Below are 23,102 nucleotides of genomic sequence, written 5' to 3' on the forward strand. Positions count from 1 at the left end.
CCATGTGTAAATTAACCACAATATGCATTTGGGTTTGTGTTTTCGATAGAGTATTTCATTTTAGTTTACCAACCATACCGCCCCTCCCACACCTTTCTCATTGTTACCCCTCAAAGTAAAGCAGAAGTTTCTACTCATATTTGATGCGCTGCTAGTCGCTAGTCCTTGGCATCCTTGCAACTTTATCGCACCAGAAATTGCATCATATTTCAAAGACCTTAGCGTGACAACAAAATGTATACCAAAAAAAAAAAAAACAAAAAAAGAAAGGGAGAAAAAATGGGAAAAACCAAACCACACAGAGTTCAGGTAGACATACGCCAAGTCTGTCAACAAAAAATAAAGTTAGAAACAACTTGGTTTGAGGCGGTTTTTTTTTTCTTCTTTGTTTTAGCACACATTGCGTATGAGTAATGCGAAAATACTTTAAGAATTGACTCGACTTTATTATTAAAACATTTTGTTACCGTTCTTCCATTTTTTTTTTTTTGTTCTTTATGGTTTTCTTTTCGTTTCTTGTGTTTGATTATAATTTATAATGATGAGCAGCTACTTCGGCTTATAAGGCAATCTTTGGCATAATTTTGAAAATCCTCAGATAAACTTTGAGTATGCACATAATTAATGAAAGACCAAATGTCGTCTTCAGCAGCGAGTGCAGGAAGAGCATCCTATGTGTTGGAAAGAGATAGCAAGAAGCAGCAGTCCAAGGACCAAGACCAGTTGCAAGAGGAGCAGCAGCAGCAGAAACAGCGAGGAACCAGAAGCCGTAGAGGAATATGGAAAGAGCCAAACAAAGTGTAATTAAAAAGTACTTAGTAAGAAGTCTCACTCTATCTCCCTTTCTCTCTCTTCATTGTGCGCCGTCTCTTTCTTCATCTTATTCATCTTGTGTTGTTGGTCTGACTCACCTGCGATAAATAGTTTTGCGCTGCTGTAATTTATTATCGTTAGCATTATCCTTAAAGAAATAACGCCTGATTCCACTGAGATATGAGTGAAAATATTCTTTCCAATTAATCGTTGCTATGTTAAATTGCAATTTAGCTCGCTCTGCGCTAGGTAACAGCTCGTTCAATTCATCAATGTTGCGATGGGCAAATTGCCATTCCTTCAATCCAAACCAGGACATCATATTGATTATGCGAGAGATTTTACTATAAGCCTTTACATATCTACAAGAGCCAGAAGAGCCAGATGAGTGAGCAGAGGTATAAGTAGTTGGCTTTACATAAGTGTAGGTGTGTGTGTGTGTGTGTGTGGGTGTATCGATTTAACTCCCGTTTTCTCTTATCCTCCCCTTTTTTCTCTTTTGGGCAATTGCTTTGAGTTTGAGTTTGTGTAGTTAGTCCATAAATAAATGGCAAATGTTGAAGTTAATGCGCTCTAATTGCAATTTGTTAAATATAATGCTTGTGCTCAATGCTCAGTCTCAGTTGTATCGGTCTACGAACAAAAGAAGCTCCAGTAGCAACTTTAAATGTTACAATTTCAACGAATTGCAATTGCTCTTACCAATTCGTGTGCAATAAATTTCCTACAAAGATCTCCTTAACAATGATAACTTGTTTCAAATATATTTCTAGGTTATTTAAAAATTCTTTCATGTTTTTTTTCCATTACTAAATGTTCTCGATTGCCCATTTAATTTGCCATCTAGTTAATTTTTACGTGCAAACCCGATGAGAAATTCTCCATTCTCGATTATTCGTTCAATAGTAATACATTTAACAACCAATTCAATTGCCTTTCCATGTACCATTTAAAATCCATTCAATGTAGCAAACCTAAAACCCACACACAACAACAACAACAACAACAACAACAGCACACACACACACACCGAGAAGAACAACAACATCTACCTTAGAGGACATATTCAACCTGTATTTTACAAGAGGGCTGGCTTAAAACTTATTCAATAACATTTTCATTTGCTAAACTAAAGTTTGCAACTAAATTTGTCTTAGAAGTTCATTTGGAAAAATGTAAACTTTGATTAGCGAAAAAGTATTTGAAAAAAGCATTAACTAGGTAGATCTAAATATCCTTCAGACATGGCTAATTTATAGATCCTTTTATTTATAAAAATAATTTACTGTGAGACTGAGTAAACAACTTCTTGTGGGAAAACCTTTTCTTTTCAAACAAAAACTTCATAGTAAAAGTAAAATGACTTGACAGAAATATTTTCAGCTGTAAATCGGTTTATATTTAATCGGTTTAATGTTAAAGAACTTTTGTAGAAGCTCTCGCCATTTGCTTGTGCACGGATAAATGTGTGGGTGTATACTTACATGCGCTTTTGTCCGGTGACCATGGCAATTAAATCTAAAATATAAGCTGGGATATTGTGCAAGAAAAATGCAATTGCACAATGCAGAGGCTTCGATGGTATTATAACGTACGAGAAGCACCTGTGACAATAATGCGGCGGACATACGCCAATGTGAAGTAGAGAAGAAAACCAGGGGGAGAAAGGGAGAAACAGAGAAAGAGAGAGAGATAGAGAGAGAGAGAGAGAGTGAAGGAGAGAGAAAACACGAGAGTGAGGAACAAAAGCAGGATAGGAGATGTTGAATGGCAAACGTAGAACGTAAAACGTTTCCATGTGGCATTTTTGGTTCGATTTTGGTTTAGTTGCCATTTTTCGTTTTTGCGTGTATGTGCACATGTGTGTGTGTATGTGTGTTTGTGTGAGTCAGTGTGTGTGTGTGTGTGTGTATTTCGAGGTTTTTTTGGTTTACGTTGTTTGAATCGGTTTGTCGATTCCATTTTTTCGGGTTTTTTTGTTGTTGTTGTTTTGTTTTTTTTTTTTGTTTTGTTGGTGTATTCATTCAGGTTTTCGTTTCGTATCGTTGTTTCAAGGTATTAGCCAAAAGCGTAGATAAATCGTTTCCCGTTCCCGCAGAAATTTTTTGGCAATATTTAAGCATTGGATTAGACATGTGCCCCAATCCATATAGAAGCACAATATGCGAATGGTTCGTGTTTTGTTCGTTGAATGTTGAGCATTTTGGTTTTGGTTTTTATTTTGTTGTTTTCAAATGAAGAAAATAGAAAAATATTCATATTTTTAGATAAAATGGTCATGTTACGTAGGGGAGAAAACCATTGTTTGAACTACTCACCAAAGCGCCTTGTCAAATGGCTCATGGAAGCCTTGTCGCGACAGTTTCATATATTGACCCCAGGTTATATTGTTTTTATCGGATACATAGTTGTAAACAGGCAATTCGGACTTTGTATCGCTCTGCGTTTGATGTAGATTAAATCTAAATTCAAATAAATTGCATTATTTTTTCATATAAATTTAAATAGAAAGTTCTTATTTTAGTGATCTTCCAGTTTAAATATCAAAATCTAAATATCTTGTTGGCAAATAAATAATTCAAAAAATGTTTTAATTACTAGATCATTGTTGTTTGAAGCATTTTCGCTGCTGAACGCATCAAGTGAAAGATCAATTTTAAAAAATATATGTATAATAAATCTTGAACTAGTTTCGTAAATACTATACTAAATGAATCTTTCAAGAGTCCTTCAGTTTTGTGTCCTCATTTTGTTTCTTGAATTTCAACATGTCGCATCAACAAATCTTACGACAAATGAGCTAAGAGTAAATGAACATTTTGAATAGTAAAACTCTGATTTATGTTTCTCTTAATAATAGTCTGCTGAGGAGAATTTCTGTAGATCCAATGATGGCACAGATTGTAGAATTGAAAGAACAAATAAGAGCAACAAACAAACGACAGGCAGCGGCAACAAATAAATAATATTCTTAAATAAACTCAAGTTCAAAGACAATGAATTAGAAAAACAAAATTTGTAAAAAGAAATTTTAAATAATAAAATAAGTAAGATAAAAAAAGTAGTCTCAGATTTACAATTTTGAGAGACAGCTGAATGAAACTAAAAATGAAATAACAAACTCAAGTAACTAATTACAAGTAACTATATTAAAGTGCAACAAATTGAAGAAGATTTCGACGGTATTAAATAACAAATACCACCTGTCAACGGGAATCCATCAAATTAAGATTACTGGACTTGAACCATTTTAGGCTCTCTGCAATGCAACTATTCTTATTGTAAATCATTTACAATCTTTTTAACAGTTCAGGTTTAGGTTTAAGTAAAGGTTACCCTAAATAGGGCTGATTTCAATTAAAAAGTTGCAATTCTAAAAGATTCACTAAGTACTTAATTTGGGAAAAGGCAAAAAAGAAGATTAAAATTGTTTCTTTTGTTATAAGCAACTTTTTTTTTGCCCCCAACAACTCTTTTTATATAATGTGCTCCATCAACCTTAACAATTTAATTTCTCTCAGGCATAGAGGCACACACAGAAACTTACACTTAAATGAAAAGAACACACACGGACACACAAAGGTTAAAATTTCTTTACAACTTTTAAAGACAAACACAAACACACATGGATATACATACGAAGAGACGAACGTAGACATGGACATGGATATCGAAATTGAAGCAGCAGATACGTAGCTAAGGCAAACATCTTTCGTTTACTTCAGCTTCGGTTCAGCTGCTACCCGTTGCACTCCTTTTGGATACATAGTTTTGTCTGCATTACATGCAACTGCAGTTGAAACTAACCTTCTGGCTATGTCCCAGGCGGTTGCTATCATTGCATTCACCACATAATCGGCTGGCACCATATTCGCTTTGCAGCTGGCCGTGCCGTAAATGCAACGTACGAGTCCCCGGGCCGACCAAGTGCATAAACCTGATGGCCCGTACAAATTATCAGTCCAGCCGGGAAATGGATCCTTGTACGTTGACATTACTGCAAATAAATAAGAATTAATGGTTGCTTTGGTGGATCAGGACTTGGAGTCGCAGGCGGAGTTACAGTCGGAGTCGGAGTCGGTGTCGGTGTCGGAGTCGGAGTCGTTTGTTGATTTTTCACCATAGCCAAAAGCGATAATGGTTCTGCTGCTGCTACTGGGCTAGCTCTTTCCTCTCTTTTCCTTTTATCTGTCATGGCACTAACTGATATGCCTGAGTCCCCATGGCAAGTTTTGCTCTTGAATTTTCCTCGATTCCCCCAATTCTATTTTTTGTATTTTTTTGTATGTTAGAGAATAAATGAAAATTTGTTTGTGCTTTGTTCTCGAACTAACCATGACTCCTCCATCTCTCTGACTGTGATTCTTTTCTCTTCTATTTTTTTTTTGGTTTCCATCTGAGGAAAAAACTTTTTCCACATACATTTTATCTGCTACTATTGTTTTTGTAAGGGATTGGTAGGTGGCTGGGGGTTGACTTTGGTTTATATACCAAATGCAACACTGTTTTCCATTTTTCATGAACATTTTTCGAAATAATTCTACACTCTTGACCATAAAGAGTATATACACTTTTCGTTTGGTTAGGAACCTAAAACTTAAAACGAATAAAAATAGATGAATAGATCTTGTCGATAACCTGTTCATGAAAAACTGATTGTAGTGTAAGTAGTATTTAGTTTTAGTGTAACTTAAGTTCGGCTTAACCAAACAGAAACTGTTCTACTGGCTTTTTACAATTTTTTCCCTTTTTCCTTACGAAAAATGAAAACCTTTTGGGAAATCCACATTGAGAATGAAGCTTGCAATTTCTTGTTTTCCATTTTCCTCTTTGCATGCCCAAGAGCATTTGTGGCTAATTATCTGACAATTAGTTGGTTAAGTCAAGTTTGAAACCGCAATAAATTTTAGCCCCAGCTCCTCTGCCCCCATGTACCCTGGTATTTACTCACCTATGGGTGGTCGAAATATTCCTGCGGGTAAATGGAATGCACGATGATTCACCAAATTCTCAGCACACTTTTTGGTCATGGTATATGTATTTGGCATTTGGCCAATTAGACATGGTCTCAGCTTTTCCAAAGTTTCATCATCGAATGTACGATAGATCTATACAATATACAATAATACATATAATTAAAAAAAATATTCGCCAGAGAAAATTGCGGAGATTTTGTACATGTTTTTCTTTTACGTATTTTTGCATTTTACCTGCATGATTTTTTCGTAACCAATTTCATTCTCATACACTTGCTCTTTGATGAATTTGCGATTGCAATTGCAATACAGTGTCGATATGTGGACGAAGGACTGCCCGTAGGATAAACATACATATATGTATACATCGCGGCGGAAGAGCCATGGCCATTGCGGAGTATGCGGGAAGATATGGTAAAACGCATGTCGAATGTTGATTGAATTGTGTTGAAATTGTTTGCCCGCCAACGCCATAAAATATGCACAGTGTATGTGAAACAAGCAGTAAGAGAGAAATAGAGAGAATGAGAAAAAGAGAGAGAGAGAGAGAGATAGTAACGAAAGAGAAAGATGGAATATGCATTGCTGTAAATATTAAAATTCATACACAAATATTTTTCATCCATCCATAACACAGACAGGGGAATTATGTATTTTGGTTACTTAAATGCGCGATATGTGAATATTTAACTTTTTATATGTTTATTTGCTTGTTTGTTTTTCTCCATCTCCGTTCTTCCTTCTGCCCACACCGCACCCCACAAAAAGAGGCCACAAACTCGTTCCTCATGCGAAAACTTTCTCTTTAAACTGCAGATCCTGTTGGGGCAAACAATATGGCTCACTTCCATCCACACTTTATTGAAGATTTTCATTGTACCTTGTTCAATTCACACTTACCTTCAATTGTTTCATTTCCATGACCAAATCTAAGATCTTTTTGGTGCCCAGAACATTAATGTCAATGGCATCACTTAGTTTTTCATTGAATTTCACCGATGCCACAACATTGAAGACAATCTAAAAGCCAAAACGAAAGAAATAAAAACCAAGCCACGACGATGCATAGAAATGCATATTAAAAATTGAAAAAAAATGTTTCCAAAAAACAAAACCCATACACACACACACACACACACACACAAAAATGCACAAATACCTAAAAGAAAACAAAAAAAAAACCCAAAAAGAGAAAATTCAACACGAACAAACAGCAGGAAGCACATGCAAAATGCACAAGAGCTGCATACAAAACAGAAGCGACTAACAGTAGGAGTAGTCGTCGTCGTCGTCGACGTCGTCGTTGTCGTCGTAGTGCCTAGTGCCTAGAATGAGTAGAACGGGCAGAACGGGTAGAGAGAGGTAAGCTCAACACTCCAACAGGCCACTCTTGGCTGTCGTTGGCTGGTTGCGTTTTGCCTGATGATAACCCCCAAAGTCAGCAACTGCGAAACATGCGACTGACTACTCACTACACCATGGCCGCCGACAGAGCGTGCATTGAACATTGACAACAAAGCAATTTTAGTTTTAAAACAGTGCAAGGACTAAGCAGACACAATCCCAATCCTTTCTCCTTTCTTTTCTATTTTTCCCATTTTGTTTTTGTTTTTTTTTTTCTTTTTTACTTTTGCGCTTGGTCATGGGTTGTGAGTGACTGAGTGAGTGACTTGTATGCAAAATGTTTTGCACACAAAAAACAAAAACCAAAAAAAAAAAAAAAAGACACACAAAAAGAATAAGGCAAAGAACGAGGGAAATAAAAATAAAAGCGGCGGATGCGGCTGGCAGGACAATGGCTCGCGCGCATGCCAAACACTTGAAGCATGCACAGGAATTTTCATTTATTTATATATTGTGTTTTATAACCAACAGAGCAGCAGCAGCAGCCGAGAGACCACCAGGAGCTGTAGTAACTGTAGCAGCAACTCTACACGTGGCGGGATTTCAATTTTTGTCTGAAAAGTAGAAAATATATTTTGTGCCGCAACAGCCAAGTGCAAAATATAAAGAAAAAAAAAACAGCAACAATAACTAAAACCAGAGACGGATCCAAAGGGGTGGTCCTGGAGTTCCGGACTTCCACACTCTTTTAGTCTAAAACGTACACCGGAACAATTTTCACAGTTTCTTCTTTATTATAGATCATGTATCGATATTATTTTATTCCTAAGGCAAAGAGCTTTTCACCCTTCAAAATTTTTTTTCTAGATCCGTCTCTGACTAAAACACACTCGCATACACTCACACAAAGCAGGCTCTTCAAAATATATGTTTATATTGTTCAATCATCGAAGTAACCGAATAAAGCATGCTCTTTCAAGTGAACAAATCTTCACAAAAAATTGCATGGTCTTACAGAATTTAGCACATTTGTTGGCTTATTTGGTATAAGTGTTTTGCTACCTTTAGTTCTTGCACTATATTTTATTTTCTCTTTCTGTTTTTCTTCCTTATCTTTACTATTTTTGTATGCTCTTGGCGTCCTTCTTTTGTTTGTTTTTCCTGTTTATTTCTTGATTCTATAATCAAACCTTTCTTAATCTTCAAAAATTTCTTTCTCAAATCATGAACTTCTCTTTCCTTCTTTTTGTTCTCTCTTTTTTTTCTTCTTAGATATGCCCTTATTGAGTCCTTATTTTGAAGATTTTGTCGTAAAATATCTGTATAATTCCATCTTGTATAAGATCGTAGATGTGCTGAGCCTTTTGTAAGGGTATATAAAAAAATCATAAAAAGGAAATAAAACGACGTAGTTTTACCTACCCGATGTTGTTGTCGTAAACATTGGCGCCTGCCTTTGGCATGCAACATTTACGTATATCGGAGGCAGCTCCGACATTCACACAGACAGATAGAGAGGCGAAGGGACAGACACATTGAAGATAGGCAAACACAAAAGTTTCCACACACACACACACACACAAACACACACACACAGATAGACAAAAGTCCATTGATTGAACAACAAACTGTTCAAAAATAAGGGGAGATCTATATACATATATGTATGTATACACGATAGAAACTGGGGTTTTGTGGGGTGGCAAACTCACCTGGACCTCAGCCGAGAGCATTGCTCGGTCGGTGGCATCAATGTCCAGGTCGATGGCACTATAATCAGCGCGTATCGGATGCACCTTCTTCAACAACTCTGGCCACTCCTCGCGCATTGTATTGAATATCTGGTTGAGAGACAAGCAAACAAAACAGTTCGTCATGGGGTTTTACTGGTTTCTACTGTTGCTACTTCTGCTTTTGCATTTTGCTTTTGGTTCTGTCATTGTCGTTTAAGGATTGACAGCATTGGATGGTTTACAGTCAGTCAGAGTCAGTAGTAGTCAGTCATCGCCTTTCCTTACCGATTCATTGAAAAACCCCTGTAAACGCTCCTGCACACTCATGTTGTCCTTGCTGCGTATCAACATGTAGATTTTACGCAACCCAAAGGACCGTAACAATTTCTCTGTTAACACTTTGCCCACGAATCCAGTGCCGCCTGTAATGAGCACCGTCGCATTGCTATAGAAATCCGTAACGGGTGTTGCACTGACACCAGCAATGGGCGTTCTCTCTCTTCTCGATGCAGTCATTGTTGTTCCTGTAGATGTGGGTGTCGGCGTTGTGTCGTCTTCACTGTATGCTCCCCCCGCTGTCATTGCTGCTTCAAAGTGTGGTATCTCCTCATTTCCACTATTGTATTCGCTGCTACTGCGACGCGATGAACTTGTCGAGGAGAAGGCCTTACGAGACACAACAACCCCATCAGCAGAGCCAGGACCAGCAACTAGGCGGATACAAAAAGACATTAAACAGATGTTTGCAAAAATACAAAAAAAAAAAAAGGAAATGCTTATAAATAAGGATAATAAATTTAATTCAACACACACACACGGAAAGGAAATTGGGTCACATGAGTAACAAGTGCGCTATCAAGTGCTTTAAGTGTTTAACTATACTCTTACCACTTGATCCTACACTTGCTCTGCACTTTTATTTCTTTTTCTTTACTTTTTTTTGCAATTTAAATCCAATAATTTAATTTTTAATTGACTCAGAATTAATTCTAATAAGTTAATTCAATGAGCTAATAAGTGAAAAGTAACACAGGGAAAAACGTTCATGGTAAAGCCTATGAAAATATTAAATATCAAAAGATTTTCAGACAGTCCTCAAGCTGATAAATAAAATGAAGACTCACTTTAGGAAGGCTACAAATTTTGTAATAAAATCAAGCAAATATAGAACCAAAAAGACCTAAGTTTTATCTTGTAAGTAGAAACCGATTTCAAGTTTAATTTTTGGGTTATTTGATATTTAATACTAACATAAAACCAAATTTAATTACAAAATTACCATTAATTGTAAAAAAAAAAAACAAATAGACAAAATTTAGTATATAAAGAGTGGGTTAGGTAGAGGATAGTGGGTTAACTAAATTGTAGCAATTACCTAAAATAACTTCAATTCTATGTGTAGAGATTATTTTGGGTAAATCGATTTCTTAATTAACTTACCTTGCTTGGGACTGGTTTGATGCATTTGTGACAGAATTATTATCTATCTATCTAACGAAAAACTGAACCGTTCACTTCCAAGGCTAGACACACATTGAAAAGTTTACAGTTTTGTTTTTATTTTTTTTATTTTTTTGTTATTCGACTGTAAGAAATAAATACAACTTGTCCAACTAGATACTAATCAATAAAAGACAGTCATATAGGTATAAAGATTTTCCCACCAAATGTCAATTATATACCTACATATATATATATGTATGTACATATTATTACAACAGGCAGGAAGAAGGTGGTTAAAAGAATCAACCCTAACCCAATTACTTCATGGACTCTCTGTGTACATGGATATATTGTATGTACATATGTATGTATATATTTGTGTTTCGAATTCAATGTCCGATTGCCTGTTGCGGTTTTCCTGCTGGCCTGACATTGCGGTTGCATTTGACCTGCTGACCTGAGTTTCAGTGCAGTTACTCACTCAGTCACTCAGTTGGCCAGTTAGTAGGATGTAGGTGGATATATGGGGTAGGTAGGTATAACCATGTCTCGACAACGACGAACACGCTAACAAAACTAGCTCAATCAGTCACACACAACCAATTTCATTTTCCTCATCCGTCCCTCTTTCTCTCTCTCACTCTCTCTCTCTCTCTTTCTGAATCTATCTCCCTTTCTCTTTTGGTCATTTTAAACATTGTTAATTATTCAATTATCAACAGCCAATGTGTGGCCCCTAAAGCGAGGACATGGCGACCGTGTCTAGCTAAATGTGTGTGTGTGTTGATGTCCTGATGTCCATGTCCTGGTCAGCTCTATCTCTAAAGCGTCTATGTATATGTGTGGTTGTGTGTATATGCGTCTCACTAAAGTGCAGCATATGTTGTTTGATTGCATGCAGAAAAATGAGGCATAAGAACAACACATAGACACACACAAACACACACACACACACACCACTCTGCCAGACTAAGTGTAAGCTAGAAAAAGAGAGCACTAGACAATTGCGTGACGTTGTTGTTGCCTGCTGTCATGTACATACATACATACATACATATATACATTTTGTTCTATCCAAGTAGGTCTGGCATTGTTTGCCTAGCTATTAGATAAAGTTTAATCATTAAATAAAAGTGAATAAAAAAACTAAATCAAATTTGCATAAAAAGAATAATTTTTAAATGCATTCAATACTGAAATGCTGTTAAAGGAAATTATATAAAAATGCTTTAAGGATGCAGAGACACTTCGATACAACGAACTTCGTTATAACGAAAAAACATAACCTGGCTCTTACGAAGTTTTTCATACAAATACGCTCTATAGCTATAACTAAGAATTTTGGAGTCTAAAAGCCTTTATATAGCAAAGCTATAAAACACCTCTATATAAAGAAACTAAAATAAGGCAAAAACCAATTGATGATTTTGTTACTTTCGATTAAAACGTCAGTACTACGGGTTTTATTACTGATGATGACATTGTTGATAGCGTTTTGAATATAAATACAGTCGACCTTGTTGGGGAGGATGAAGAGGTTGAGAGCGTTATCACTGCCAAAGAATCAAAAAAAATAGTTGAAAAGCTCGAAACTTTTCTTAAGGCACACTAAGGCACTAATTGGAGTGTAACTTTATACTTTTTATATCCACCAAAATTTAGTGCAGTTTTATCATTTTTTTTATGTATACAGGTAAAAGCAGTTTTTATAATGAATTTTCTTTCAGATTTCTTTAAATTTCATTTTGCCAAAGTTTTACTAATAAGTATCTATAGCGACTCAATATAGATAACGAAAAAATATCTGGTTCCTTTCGGGTTCGTTATATTGGGGTTTCTCTGTATTTCAAAAATCAATGCCATAAGTGAACATTTTTGACTTTTTCGTTCATAAAATTAATAGATTAAAGAAAATTGTAATTTCAATAGCAAAATCAAACTTAAAGTTAAACTCAAGTTCCATGTTAAAGATTTGAGTTTAAATAGAAATGCTTTCAACGCCGGCTTTAAATTTTCTTGGAAAATGAATTCCTATTTACTGATTTCCTATAGTTTTATTCGTATGTCAATTAGGCAGGTGTTAGGTAGTAAAGTCCAGAATTCGGTATTGACTATTCAGATAACCATCTCTCTGTATATTGCATAATCTGCCTATTTAGCAAACTCTTTTTAATTTAACTTTTCTTTTAATTTGGTTTAAGAGAAATTCGGTGAACTAAGAACAATTCTGTTCTTGTTTACCTAATTTCTATCCCCTGCAATTTGATCTAATCAAATTTTCATTATAAAATACCAAAACAAAAAGCAAAAGAAATTTTCACTGAAACACCGGAACCCGGCCATCACAATTCAGTCGTGTTTTGAACATTTGAAAACTTTCAAGAACTTTGCCGGAAATTGATTTACTGTGAATAGACTTTCTCTCTTAGCTTGCTGAGCTTTCGTATTCTTGGCACACATCTTTCAAGGGTTCGAGATAAGGAAAAACTTGCAAGCTTTTGTTATGGTTTCCTGTTTCCGGTTTGAGCATATGCTAAGCCCGTTCAATTTTACGAAAGCTCGCAACATAACTTAAGAAACAACAAAAGGATGTTTTCTTCTTGTTGTTGAAAGCTTTTACCTAAGAAAGTTTCCTTTTGTATTGAAAATTTGATCGAGACACAACTTAAATGGTTTTGGTTTACCTGTCTACCTGATGACAATTTAAAGCTTCCGTTGTCAGTTAATTTTAAATAGAAAATCAAAAAGGAAGAGTTGCACAAATGCTATTAAAATTTTGAACTCCCTCAATTTATGTGGGACAATAAAAAAAATATTAATTATAATTGTCTAGTAATTAACAAGCCAAAACCCATTGAAAAAAAGCATTTTATATAATTTTTCTTTCATATTATTATTATGCAATTTCTTTTTTTATTTGGATTTCTCTTTTTTCGCATTTTTGTTTAATGACTCGAAATGTTTATTCATTCATTGGTAATTTAATACAATAATTACATTAATTAGCCTTTTTTAATGACACACGCACACAAACACAGACGCACCGACATAGAGACGCATACTGATACATACACGCACACAAGGATGTAACATGCACTCGCTTTGTTATTATACATATAGATAAATATAGAATAAATATATAATTATGATTTTTTTTTTTCTGCATTTTTTTCCCCTTTGTTCTACTTGAACTTTTTGTTTGTTGCAACTATTTCATATATTTATATAATGCTTAGTTAATTGATTTTATGTGCTTATTAATTAGAGAGGGACACGAACAGGAAAAAAAATTTACATCAATTATTAAAATATATTATATATAGATTTTTTCTTTTATTTTTATTTTGTTTTTTGTTGTCATTCCAAATTAAAATTCTTAGAGAATTTCTTTTTGCTTCGTTTCTTTTGTTTCTTTGGACGGCCGCAAAAAGTATGCTATGAAAAATTGTCGAGTATACATTTTTGCGACAATATTGAATTTACTTATAATTGTAAAGAGTTTCCATTTAAATTTAATAATACTGTACAATTGGCTCTTAGCCCATCGAAATGCCGATACCAATCATTTGATATTTTTTTTTTCTTTTTGACCAGCTTTTACACACTCAAATTCCTATCAATATACGCCAACATTCGCCATTACCGTTTGCATTTTTGTTTTTTTGTAATCACAATTTAATTAACATCAGAAATCACAGTTGTTACACTACATTTTGTTTCGTTTCGTTTTAGTTGTTGTTTTTTGTTTCTTTGTTGTTTTTTTGGGTTTTGTTTGGTTACTTAGAGCGGTTGCCATAGAGGTTGACCTTCCGCTTCATCTTCTCCGCCAGCGCCAGCTGTCCTTGCCGGTATATTGATAATTGGCATTTGTACACGCGATACTTCGCTCAATATGCAAGTACCATCGCATTCCGTTCGACTACCAAACTCTTGCTCACAAATGCAGCTAGAACTTTCACGTAATTCCGCTTTTAGCAATGCCAATTGTACACCAGCTCCAGCATTGCCCGCACCGAGACCGCTCGAAGATGGCTCCTCACTTGGTGGCGTTGTCGAACTTGGCAGCTCCATCAATGCCAAATCATCCTCACATTCAATGACATTCGGATGCAATGGCTTAAAATTATTTCGTCGCCATGGTGGCAATGCTGTAGGTCCAAACGTTACCACACTCTGATGATGATGATGGTTGCCATTCCCATTGGCATTGCCGCTGCCGCTGCCTTTGCTTTGGCTTATTACCAGATTGCTGTTACCGTTGCCATTGCCATTGCCACTGCCACTGCCATGCCCATGCCCATGCCCGTTGCTGCTATGACCATTTCTATGCCATTGTATACCTGGCATACCTGTTTTCCCATTGACTGGATATCGCCCACCGCCACCGACGCCAAAGAGATTACTTCGTATCCGCATTGACGAATTTGCGTAGGTAGAGCGAATGGAACTGGCACGTGTATGCATAGAAAAAGTGCGCTCTGTGTGAGGCTCCAGGCTTGTGTGAAACTTGCAGAAACAAGCGGCGAAACGTTTGTTGAACTCCCGTTTGAACTTTTCCTGGAAAGAGACACATAAAGAATGCATGTAATTATGAGGAAAAATATACAGGCATCTTAAATTACGGTCACATAGGTATACAGGTAGCTAATGACGGAGATTCCTTTTGATTTACCATCTTTATGCGGTAAACACAGTTGACAATTTGATCGCTACATTCCAGTGAATAGGCAAAAGAAAATGTAACCAAAAGAAAAAAAGGTAAACACAAGCTGTGGATAAGAGCCAGCTTGAGGCCAATCTTACAGGTTAAATTTAGAAGCACAGAACGTAAACAAGTTGTTCAACAAGATTTATCATCAGCAGACTTTAGAATTGCAATGCTCGTGCAAACTTCTGAACGCAAAACTAGTTAACTAACAAGAAGCTGCATGAATGTATTCAAATCGACATTTGAGACATTGAAATGAAATTTTGTTTGGTGTAATTGTTAGTTAAGGTTGCTTACGCGAGCTATATAAGTTTCGAAGTTCGTGTTTCGAAAACTTCTTCAGGTGTATAGTAATCTCCTAGAAGCTGGTTTAATGTTCATTAACTTCAACCTTTGTTTATTTCTGTGCAATACACGAATATCAAAGCGCAGTCTGACCAGAAAACTTGGATTACTTGTTAAAAGTTTTAACTTAAAACTATAACTTAAAAATCCTGAGTGTTTTTGTTTTGTGAAAAACAACAAAACCTCTAAACATAAAACACATTAGTGTTCAAATGTTAAATTCGTTAAAACTTAACAGTGTTGGAAAGACTTTTAACAATTTTGACCTTTTTTTGTGTCGCCCTAATCAACCTTATCAAGGGACAATCGATAATTAGTCCCATATCAAAGTCTTTCATTGTGGGGAAACCAAGCTTAAAAACTTTTAGCTGCTATATATTAGATTTTCTGTCATCAAGGCAATGTGTTTGTGTTATTTGGAAGTGCCTCAAACACCTCTTACCACATAATTGACGACATTTAGAGAGCTATTTATCTTATTTTGCTTCTTTTATATGTATCTCTTACTTTGTGTGTGTGTGTGTGTGTGTGTGTCTTTGACAGTAAAACAAAATACTTGTCGACGGTGAAAAGTTTTTGGCCCGTAAAAAAAAAATATTTTTTGGTTGGTATTTTAAGAGAGACACATCAACAGTCCCCCACACACAAACCCGTGAAGAAGGAAAAATGTCTAGGAATGTCTTTTGTTATACACTATGAAGGAAAACACAAGGAGAAGACAAAACTTTACGAGCATTTGACGCATTTTATCGATTCCTTAACAATCATCATCCTCCTTCTCATCATCATCATCATCTTCTAGTCTCTGTGTGCCTATGCAGAAAGTGTCAAACAAACAGCCACAGGCAATTTGTCCAAGTTTCATGCCTACGATTTGCGGATTTCTCAAGAGTAAAAAGAATTCTTCTGCCTCTGTCTGTCTGTCTGTCTGTCTGCCTGAGTGACTGTTTCATCGTTGCTTGATTTTAATTAACTTTGCTTTTTGCTCTGAAACAAAATAACAAAAATAGGCGACAAAAAAAAAAAAAGTTTTCTTCTTTGTGCCAAGTTATTTATAAATAAAAATAAAACTTTTGCCAATAGGTAAATTTTACATTTCACAATTCTAATTGACAAATCGACACTTCTTACCGATCGAAATCCAATTCAATGTGAACTTTTTAGTTCGGAAATAAATTAAACTTTGAAAAAAGAAATATATACTACAAAGGATTGTGTTCTGTTTACTGCGCATCTAAAACTTTTACAAAAGAACTCTGAGTAAACACTTTAAATATATTCCTATTGTTTATTTCTGCAAATGGTTGTACTGTAAATCAAATAGACACTCACATTGTAGATGCCATAAATAAAGGGATTGTAGCAGCTATTGCTCATGGCCAGCCAATCGGCGCAGAACCAAACGATGCTAATGAAATGATAGTCGTTGATTTCCGGTATTGTCACATACAGAACGTTGTACAATTGCAATGGCAACCAGCACAGTCCAAAGATAATCACAACAATAATCAGCATTTTGATGACCTGCACAAAGAGTAGGTGGAAGAAGAAAGAAAGAGAGGAAATTAAAGTGCATCCAAAGTAAATAATAGGGCATGTCATGTGCCCCAGACCCCAGGGCCATTTTGATTGCCTTCTACCCTTATATTCTCTACCATGTACACATATACATATATGTATGTATAGGTAGTAATAGTAGTAGTATTTGTGTACCTTCTTCTTGTTTTTCAACAGTGTTATGTCCCGTGAATCCTGCGCATTTCCAGGCGCTCGTGTGCCCCACAATCTGACAGCCATTTGTATATATACAAAACTGATGACACAAAAGGGTACCAAGTATTGAACAAACACCAACGAATATCTATACGTTTGCAATTGATCCTCAGAGAGATTTTTATTTGTACAAAATGGTCGGGTAACATTTGAGATAATATCGTTTTCTGCAAAAAAAAAAAAAAAGAATAAATAATTTCAATTTTAAAACATTTCAATTATTACTAAATTTAATAAGCTTAAAAGTATATGAGAGATTCTGTACTTTAAATGAATCGAAATAACATTTATAGACTAAATTATAGCCAATAAATCATAATTGTAATTGTTTGCTGATTCTCAATTTGAATTGAATTCAATCAATTTAATGGGATAAATTGTTTGATTACATGTGTATGCATATTAATTTATGCATAAAATATACATAACTAAGAATATTTCATTATTTATGTTTACGTGTATGACAGTCTGTGTGTTTGTGTATGTTAAAACCCATTTAAGTATTTGCCAATTACGCTTACCCTTGATTCGTTCACTAATTTCCTCCACACGAAACGCTATGGCAAAGGGAATGGCAAAGAGTACGGCCAATAGCCAAATTCCAGCAATTATGAACTTCGATATGAACTTGGTTGGACGTGCTCTGAGAATTATATGAGAAAATTTCAATATGCCATCAAGTACATACATAAAACGTTTGCAGTAGAATAGCAGCAGCAGCAAAAGCAGTAGTCAATCGGTAGCAATTTACCTCAAGGGATTTATGATGGCCCGATGTCGATCGATTGCAATTGCGGTCAATGTAAATACGGAGACATTTACGCTCAATGCTTGGACAAATGGACAAAAGCTGCACATAAACCAAGGCAGATTCCAACTTTGCAATAAAGCGGCCTGAAACTGAAATTGAAGAGAAGCACAAACAATCAGAAAGGGTGTGTAATTCGGTTTTGTGGAGATGTTGTGTGGGTGAATGGTTGAATGGTGAATATTAAATCATGACAATGTATTGCGTACTTCCGGGCGGCAAGGCAAACATCATTAACGCAGAAAACAGACACAGAGGACAATAGCCCAAGGTCCAAAATGTCTGTCCCCCGTCCCCCAATGAAGAATGACCAAATGTGAGCTATTCCCTCTTGTGATTTACTGATGTTTTCTTTTTTCGCATCTGTTGATTAAGTGGGCCGATGTTTGGGGGAATGAGTTGGAATGCTGATGATTTCTGTTGGCTGACAGGCGACATTTAGTTTCATTTAATTGTCAATATAATGAAAATTAATTGCTCTTACTATATGAAGAAAAGAAATGTGGATACGGCATTCACTGTGCTAAAGGTCAAGTGTGTATTTTCCATTTAAGCCGGTTAAATGAATTCTCTGCCATTTAATCGATATATGCTTTGCCACCTCCAGACACTTAAAAGTCATAGAATCAAGTATGATTTTAATAATTGAGTATTAAAGGAAAGTTTTTTTTACTGATTTCATTCCGAATCTTTTTAGCATTTAAATTGACCAAAACATTTTCACTCTTCCTAGCGTATAAAAACTTAATTTGCTTCTCTTTTTACATTTACTTTGCGGTTTTTGCCTTTTAGCACATAAGACCATTAACACTCAATACAAAAAAAAAAAAAGAAAAAATCACATTAAGCCTGCAAGTGGTGGGTAATATTCCATTATTTAAACTCATTCAGAGTAAACCAGACCGACAGCCAATGACAGTAACAGCTAGAGAGCGTGAACGAGAAAGGAGAAGGGGAAAGGGAAGAGGGAACACACATACATACATACATATGTACATGTATATGATACTAATTTCCAAAAATTTTCGCCACGTTGTGTTTAAAAGCCGGAAATTAAATTGATGCTTGCATGTGTTTGCCTGCGGTTAAATGGGGGAGACACGTACAATGTTTTGAAATTGAAATTGAAACTGTATGAAAAGTGGGCTAATGCCATTTGCACACATAACCAACAGCCAAAACAACAAAAGTCTGTCAGCCACCCACTAAACTGATTTGTATGCCTAAATTGTTAACACACCCACGAAATAAACTCAATTTTTTTCGCTCTGAATGCAAATTGACAGGGCCAACATTGCGCATACGCAATATTTAATTAATAATAAGACAAATAAAAAATGTGACCCCGAAAAAAAAGTTACTTTAGATACATAAATAAGAATGATATGAGATGTTCGGATATACATACATACATACTTATGTACATAACTCACCTGAAATGGTATACAAAATAGTCCAATAATGACATCAGCAAAAGCCAAATTAGCAATATACATATTGGTCACAGTACGCATCTGTCTGGTGGTGGCTACCACCCAAATGACCAGAGTATTGCCAATGACAGCCACTATGCTAATGCCGCCATAGAATATGGATAGAAGTGCCACAATCTCAGCGGGTGCCGCATACAGACGTTCTATATACATACATATATGTATTTAAGCAAAAGAAGAAAAAAGAATCAAACGAAAAGTAAATAAGTTAGATTGAAATAACTTAGAAGGAGAATGAGACGGATGGCCAGGGAAAAATGACAGCCACAGATTAATACAAGTCAAGAGGGCCCAGAACAAGTCTCAGACAAGTCACTTGTCACCATTTTGGATGGGTCATGTCAAAAAAAAAAAAAAGAAAAAAAAAGGTAAGAAATGGAAGTTCTGAAAATTAAATTAATTTCTCAAATAGAGTCATGCTATTTTGTACAACGGTTTTCTATATAGCCAAAGCCAGATATATGTATATAAATCAGATAAGGCCCTGAAACTGAACGATGGCATTTGCTTTCGACTATAAATATTTCATATACATACATACATATATGCAATATTTTTTGCCTTTTGCATTTGAATTTCCAATTGATTTATGCTCTCTATGGATAAACTTTTTGCCAACTTCAATTTGTAATTGGAATTGCTGATGGACTATAAGGGCAAGTTAATCGCTGTCAAATCATCTGTCCAATTATTATACCTTCAGGCCAAAACCAAAATCCCAATAACAGCAACAATAAAAACCAGAAAATTCATGAATAATATGAAAGCTACTCACATCACAGTTGCACAATCGAAAACTACTTTAATCTCTATAAAAAGAGAAAGAGAGTAAAACTTGTTGGCAATGACAAGAATGGGAAATATCCCACAAAAAAAAATAACAACAACAAGCTAACTTGTCAACTTTTTGATAGATGAACCGAACCGATGAACAATAACAGAAGGAAACAAATGGCAAAAGTCAATCAACTACTTCTAGGATTAAAGCACTTACCAAATTCTGCCTCCTCCTCGGCTCCTGGCAACAAATCCTCGCGTACATCTTCCATCATTTCCATGGCGAATTCTTGTTGTTGTTGATTACTTTTCGTTGTTTGTGTTATTGTTACTGTTGTCTTCTTTTTGTTTTTTTGGTGTTTTGTTTTTTTATGTATGTATGTATGTATTTTGTTTTCTCCTTACTTCTTTTGTTAAATATTTAATGACAAAACGTCAGCTATTTGTTAATGTTAAAGCAAACTTCCGGCTAGCAGAAGCAAGCAACAAAATTTGTACGCTTCACTCAATGCATTTTAATGGCCAATTCATGGCTGCATGCCAAAGTCGCTATAATCAAGTTCAAGCTGAGATGTTGGATCAAACTTTATTGAAATTTCACTGGAAGAACAAATAAAAAAGAAAAGAGAGAGAAATAAAATCAAATTTGTTTAATTGCAAGCAACAATTCCCGGAAAACTTAATTCAAATTACTTTTATTTTTATACATAGTCAAAAACGAATGTATTAAAAAAAGTGAAAACAAAATTTACAGCTGATATCATCAATCTTTAATATTTATGTGAACAGAAAATGAAATATGGATGTTGAGAAGGTATAACTCAGGTGAAACTTTTACATTCCCCCCCAATTGAATGTGTGTAGATACATACAACATACATTGAAGCCATAGACATGACTTATGGTATGCTGTCAGCTTTTGCATGGCAAAACTTTGTTTTGCATAATTGAAAAGCGCAGTTGATTTTGAGATTTTGTTCCATTCATTGGGCTTTCTGTCATTCCTAGGCACTTGGTTAGCATAACGAACTGGCCTTCTTGTCCTTTCGTTTGCTGGTCACTTTTTGTGTGCCCTGTCCGACCAACAAAGCTGTCAAGGTAGAATTTTATACATATGTCGTCCAACTTTATGTTATTATTGCCTCTAAAGCATGTTGTAATATTTGCTTTTACGATACCTTATAATAATATTTTCTTGTTTTTATTGAGAAGTGGCGTTGACATGCACACACACACACACACACACACACATACATTAACACACGCACACATATACACACACAATGTGCGGGACTTTAGGACTGGTCCTTAAAATGCAAAAAGACACAAACATTTTTCGAATTGATTAAATTTTATGCAAATGATTGTGAGGGTCGACATAAAATGCATATGTATTTGCAGATCAAACCCATTCCTTCTGTCCCATTTGCTGCTGCATTGTATCAAGATGTTCTACATTTTCGCTTATAATTAAATATTTGAAATATTTTACATCCACTTGCTGTCATCGTGTTACTATTTCTGTTCTCAATTTCAGCTTTAGGAACATTTAATTAAATTGTTTCAATTTAATACGATAATGGTCATAAGACAATTAAATTGGTTTATTTAATATAATTTTATCTATAACTTATGTTTTTATTTATTCATTTATGTATTCATTTTTAAGAAACTTGCCTTTAGCTTGTAACTTTTTCTTATTTAAATTTCAGTTTTCATGTTTCGAAATTAAGTTTCTAAATACTTTTCAAAATCACTTGCTAATTATTTGGCGACCCAATTTGAAAAAGTTGATTCCCCATTTTAAATTTGTTTGCTTTGTTTTAAGGTAATATTAAAAAAAAATGGCTCATAAAACATTTCCTTTTTACTTGAACCACATCCAAGCTGAGGACCAACAGTAAAAGCTTCTTTGCATTTATCGAAATGCAAACACATTTATTTCCCTATATAGTTTCTTCGAAGATATATTTGGATATGCATAAATTTTCAATTCAGTTGTTGTAATAGGACTAAGCCAGCACTTTTATTTCATTTGTCTGAATAGTAGACCTTCGTGCGAAAAACCACTTCTCATTGAGGGGTCGCATGATTGAAATTCCCCAAAAAAAAAAAAAAAAAGTAGACCCAGTTTTCTACAGCTTAAGGTAGAATGGATAATAGGCCAGCTTAAGGTTTGAAGTGTTACCCAGAATAAATCAGCCGTAATGCGTTTTACCAAGAATAAAACAAAAAAACAAAAACTGCGTGCGAAAAGTGAACGGGAGACGGCGAGAAAGTCTGGGAGTAAAACAGGCAAGAAGTTTGAAAGGAAACTACAACAAAGAGTATCAAGTACAAAAGTAAATTGTAGTTGCCATAAAGACCCATTAAATTTCATTGCTTGTCATCATCATTGTCACCTGTGAGAAAGCTGTGGCAAATTGTGTCAATGAAAAGCCGACGTAAAGAAATTATGGTAGTTGTGTTCAAGGATGCAATCTATTAAGGTAGAACAAATTCAATTAGCCCTACCGACTACAAAATTCTTTTTATTTCTCTTCTATTTTTTTTATTTTTGTTTTGTGCTTTCTTGTTTTTTTTTTTTTTTTTTTTGTAGGCCATTTGTTCATCATTTTATTTCTTTAGAATTTAATGGACCATTGAATAGGGGCTGCCCTGATAAGTATGCTATAGAAACTGGGCATGAAAAGAGCTCCGTGTGAACTGAGTAAAAAAGTTGCATGAAAAGTCACTTGAGAATAGGCCCAAGTAACTTTTCATTTTCTTACTTGTTTAAGTATGTGTGTGTGTGTGTGTGTGCGTTTTTTTCTTCTGTTGTTGAACAACCTAAAACCAAAAACCTAACAAAAAATGGTACACACACTCACACACATACAGATTCTCAGG

The 23,102-nt window shown here is 35.1% G+C and overlaps 2 protein-coding genes across 2 annotated transcripts; both read right to left on the reverse strand.

Annotated features, from left to right (window-relative positions):
- Nucleotides 1-551: 551 nt before the first annotated feature.
- LOC6639032 (fatty acyl-CoA reductase wat) lies at nucleotides 552-10,357 on the reverse strand. The gene is made up of 11 exons (XM_015179092.3): nucleotides 10,307-10,357; nucleotides 9,152-9,576; nucleotides 8,846-8,974; nucleotides 6,690-6,809; nucleotides 6,024-6,122; nucleotides 5,765-5,921; nucleotides 4,621-4,810; nucleotides 3,132-3,275; nucleotides 2,298-2,417; nucleotides 912-1,175; nucleotides 552-671 (listed from the first exon to the last, which is right to left on the reverse strand). Exons 1-11 carry the CDS (start codon nucleotides 10,329-10,331, stop codon nucleotides 560-562), a joined length of 1,785 nt encoding a protein of 594 aa, XP_015034578.1. The 5' UTR covers nucleotides 10,332-10,357; the 3' UTR covers nucleotides 552-559.
- A 3,387-nt stretch (nucleotides 10,358-13,744) lies between these two features.
- On the reverse strand, nucleotides 13,745-20,556 carry LOC6639352 (substance-P receptor). The gene is made up of 7 exons (XM_023181610.2): nucleotides 20,431-20,556; nucleotides 19,377-19,579; nucleotides 17,887-18,035; nucleotides 17,657-17,778; nucleotides 17,076-17,302; nucleotides 16,695-16,886; nucleotides 13,745-14,866 (listed from the first exon to the last, which is right to left on the reverse strand). The coding sequence occupies exons 1-7, from the start codon at nucleotides 20,492-20,494 to the stop codon at nucleotides 14,090-14,092; spliced, it is 1,734 nt and encodes a 577-aa protein (XP_023037378.1). The 5' UTR covers nucleotides 20,495-20,556; the 3' UTR covers nucleotides 13,745-14,089.
- Nucleotides 20,557-23,102: the final 2,546 nt, after the last annotated feature.

Source organism: Drosophila willistoni (assembly GCF_018902025.1).
Source record: "Drosophila willistoni isolate 14030-0811.24 chromosome XR unlocalized genomic scaffold, UCI_dwil_1.1 Seg144, whole genome shotgun sequence".
Taxonomy (NCBI): Eukaryota; Metazoa; Arthropoda; class Insecta; order Diptera; family Drosophilidae; genus Drosophila; species Drosophila willistoni.

Coding starts and splice junctions, on each gene's coding strand:
- LOC6639032 (XM_015179092.3), bottom strand. CDS start 10,331: ATGCATCAAACCAGTCCCAAGCAAG. Junction 6,123..6,689: donor TGGAAATGAAACAATTGAAG/GTAAGTGTGAAT, acceptor TCCTACGGGCAG/TCCTTCGTCCACATATCGAC. Junction 3,276..4,620: donor GCCTGGGACATAGCCAGAAG/GTTAGTTTCAAC, acceptor ATTTGAATTTAG/ATTTAATCTACATCAAACGC.
- LOC6639352 (XM_023181610.2), bottom strand. CDS start 20,494: ATGGAAATGATGGAAGATGTACGCGAGGATTTGTTGCCAGGAGCCGAG. Junction 17,779..17,886: donor GCCATCATAAATCCCTTGAG/GTAAATTGCTAC, acceptor TATAATTCTCAG/AGCACGTCCAACCAAGTTCA. Junction 14,867..16,694: donor TTATTTATGGCATCTACAAT/GTGAGTGTCTAT, acceptor GTCTCTTTCCAG/GAAAAGTTCAAACGGGAGTT.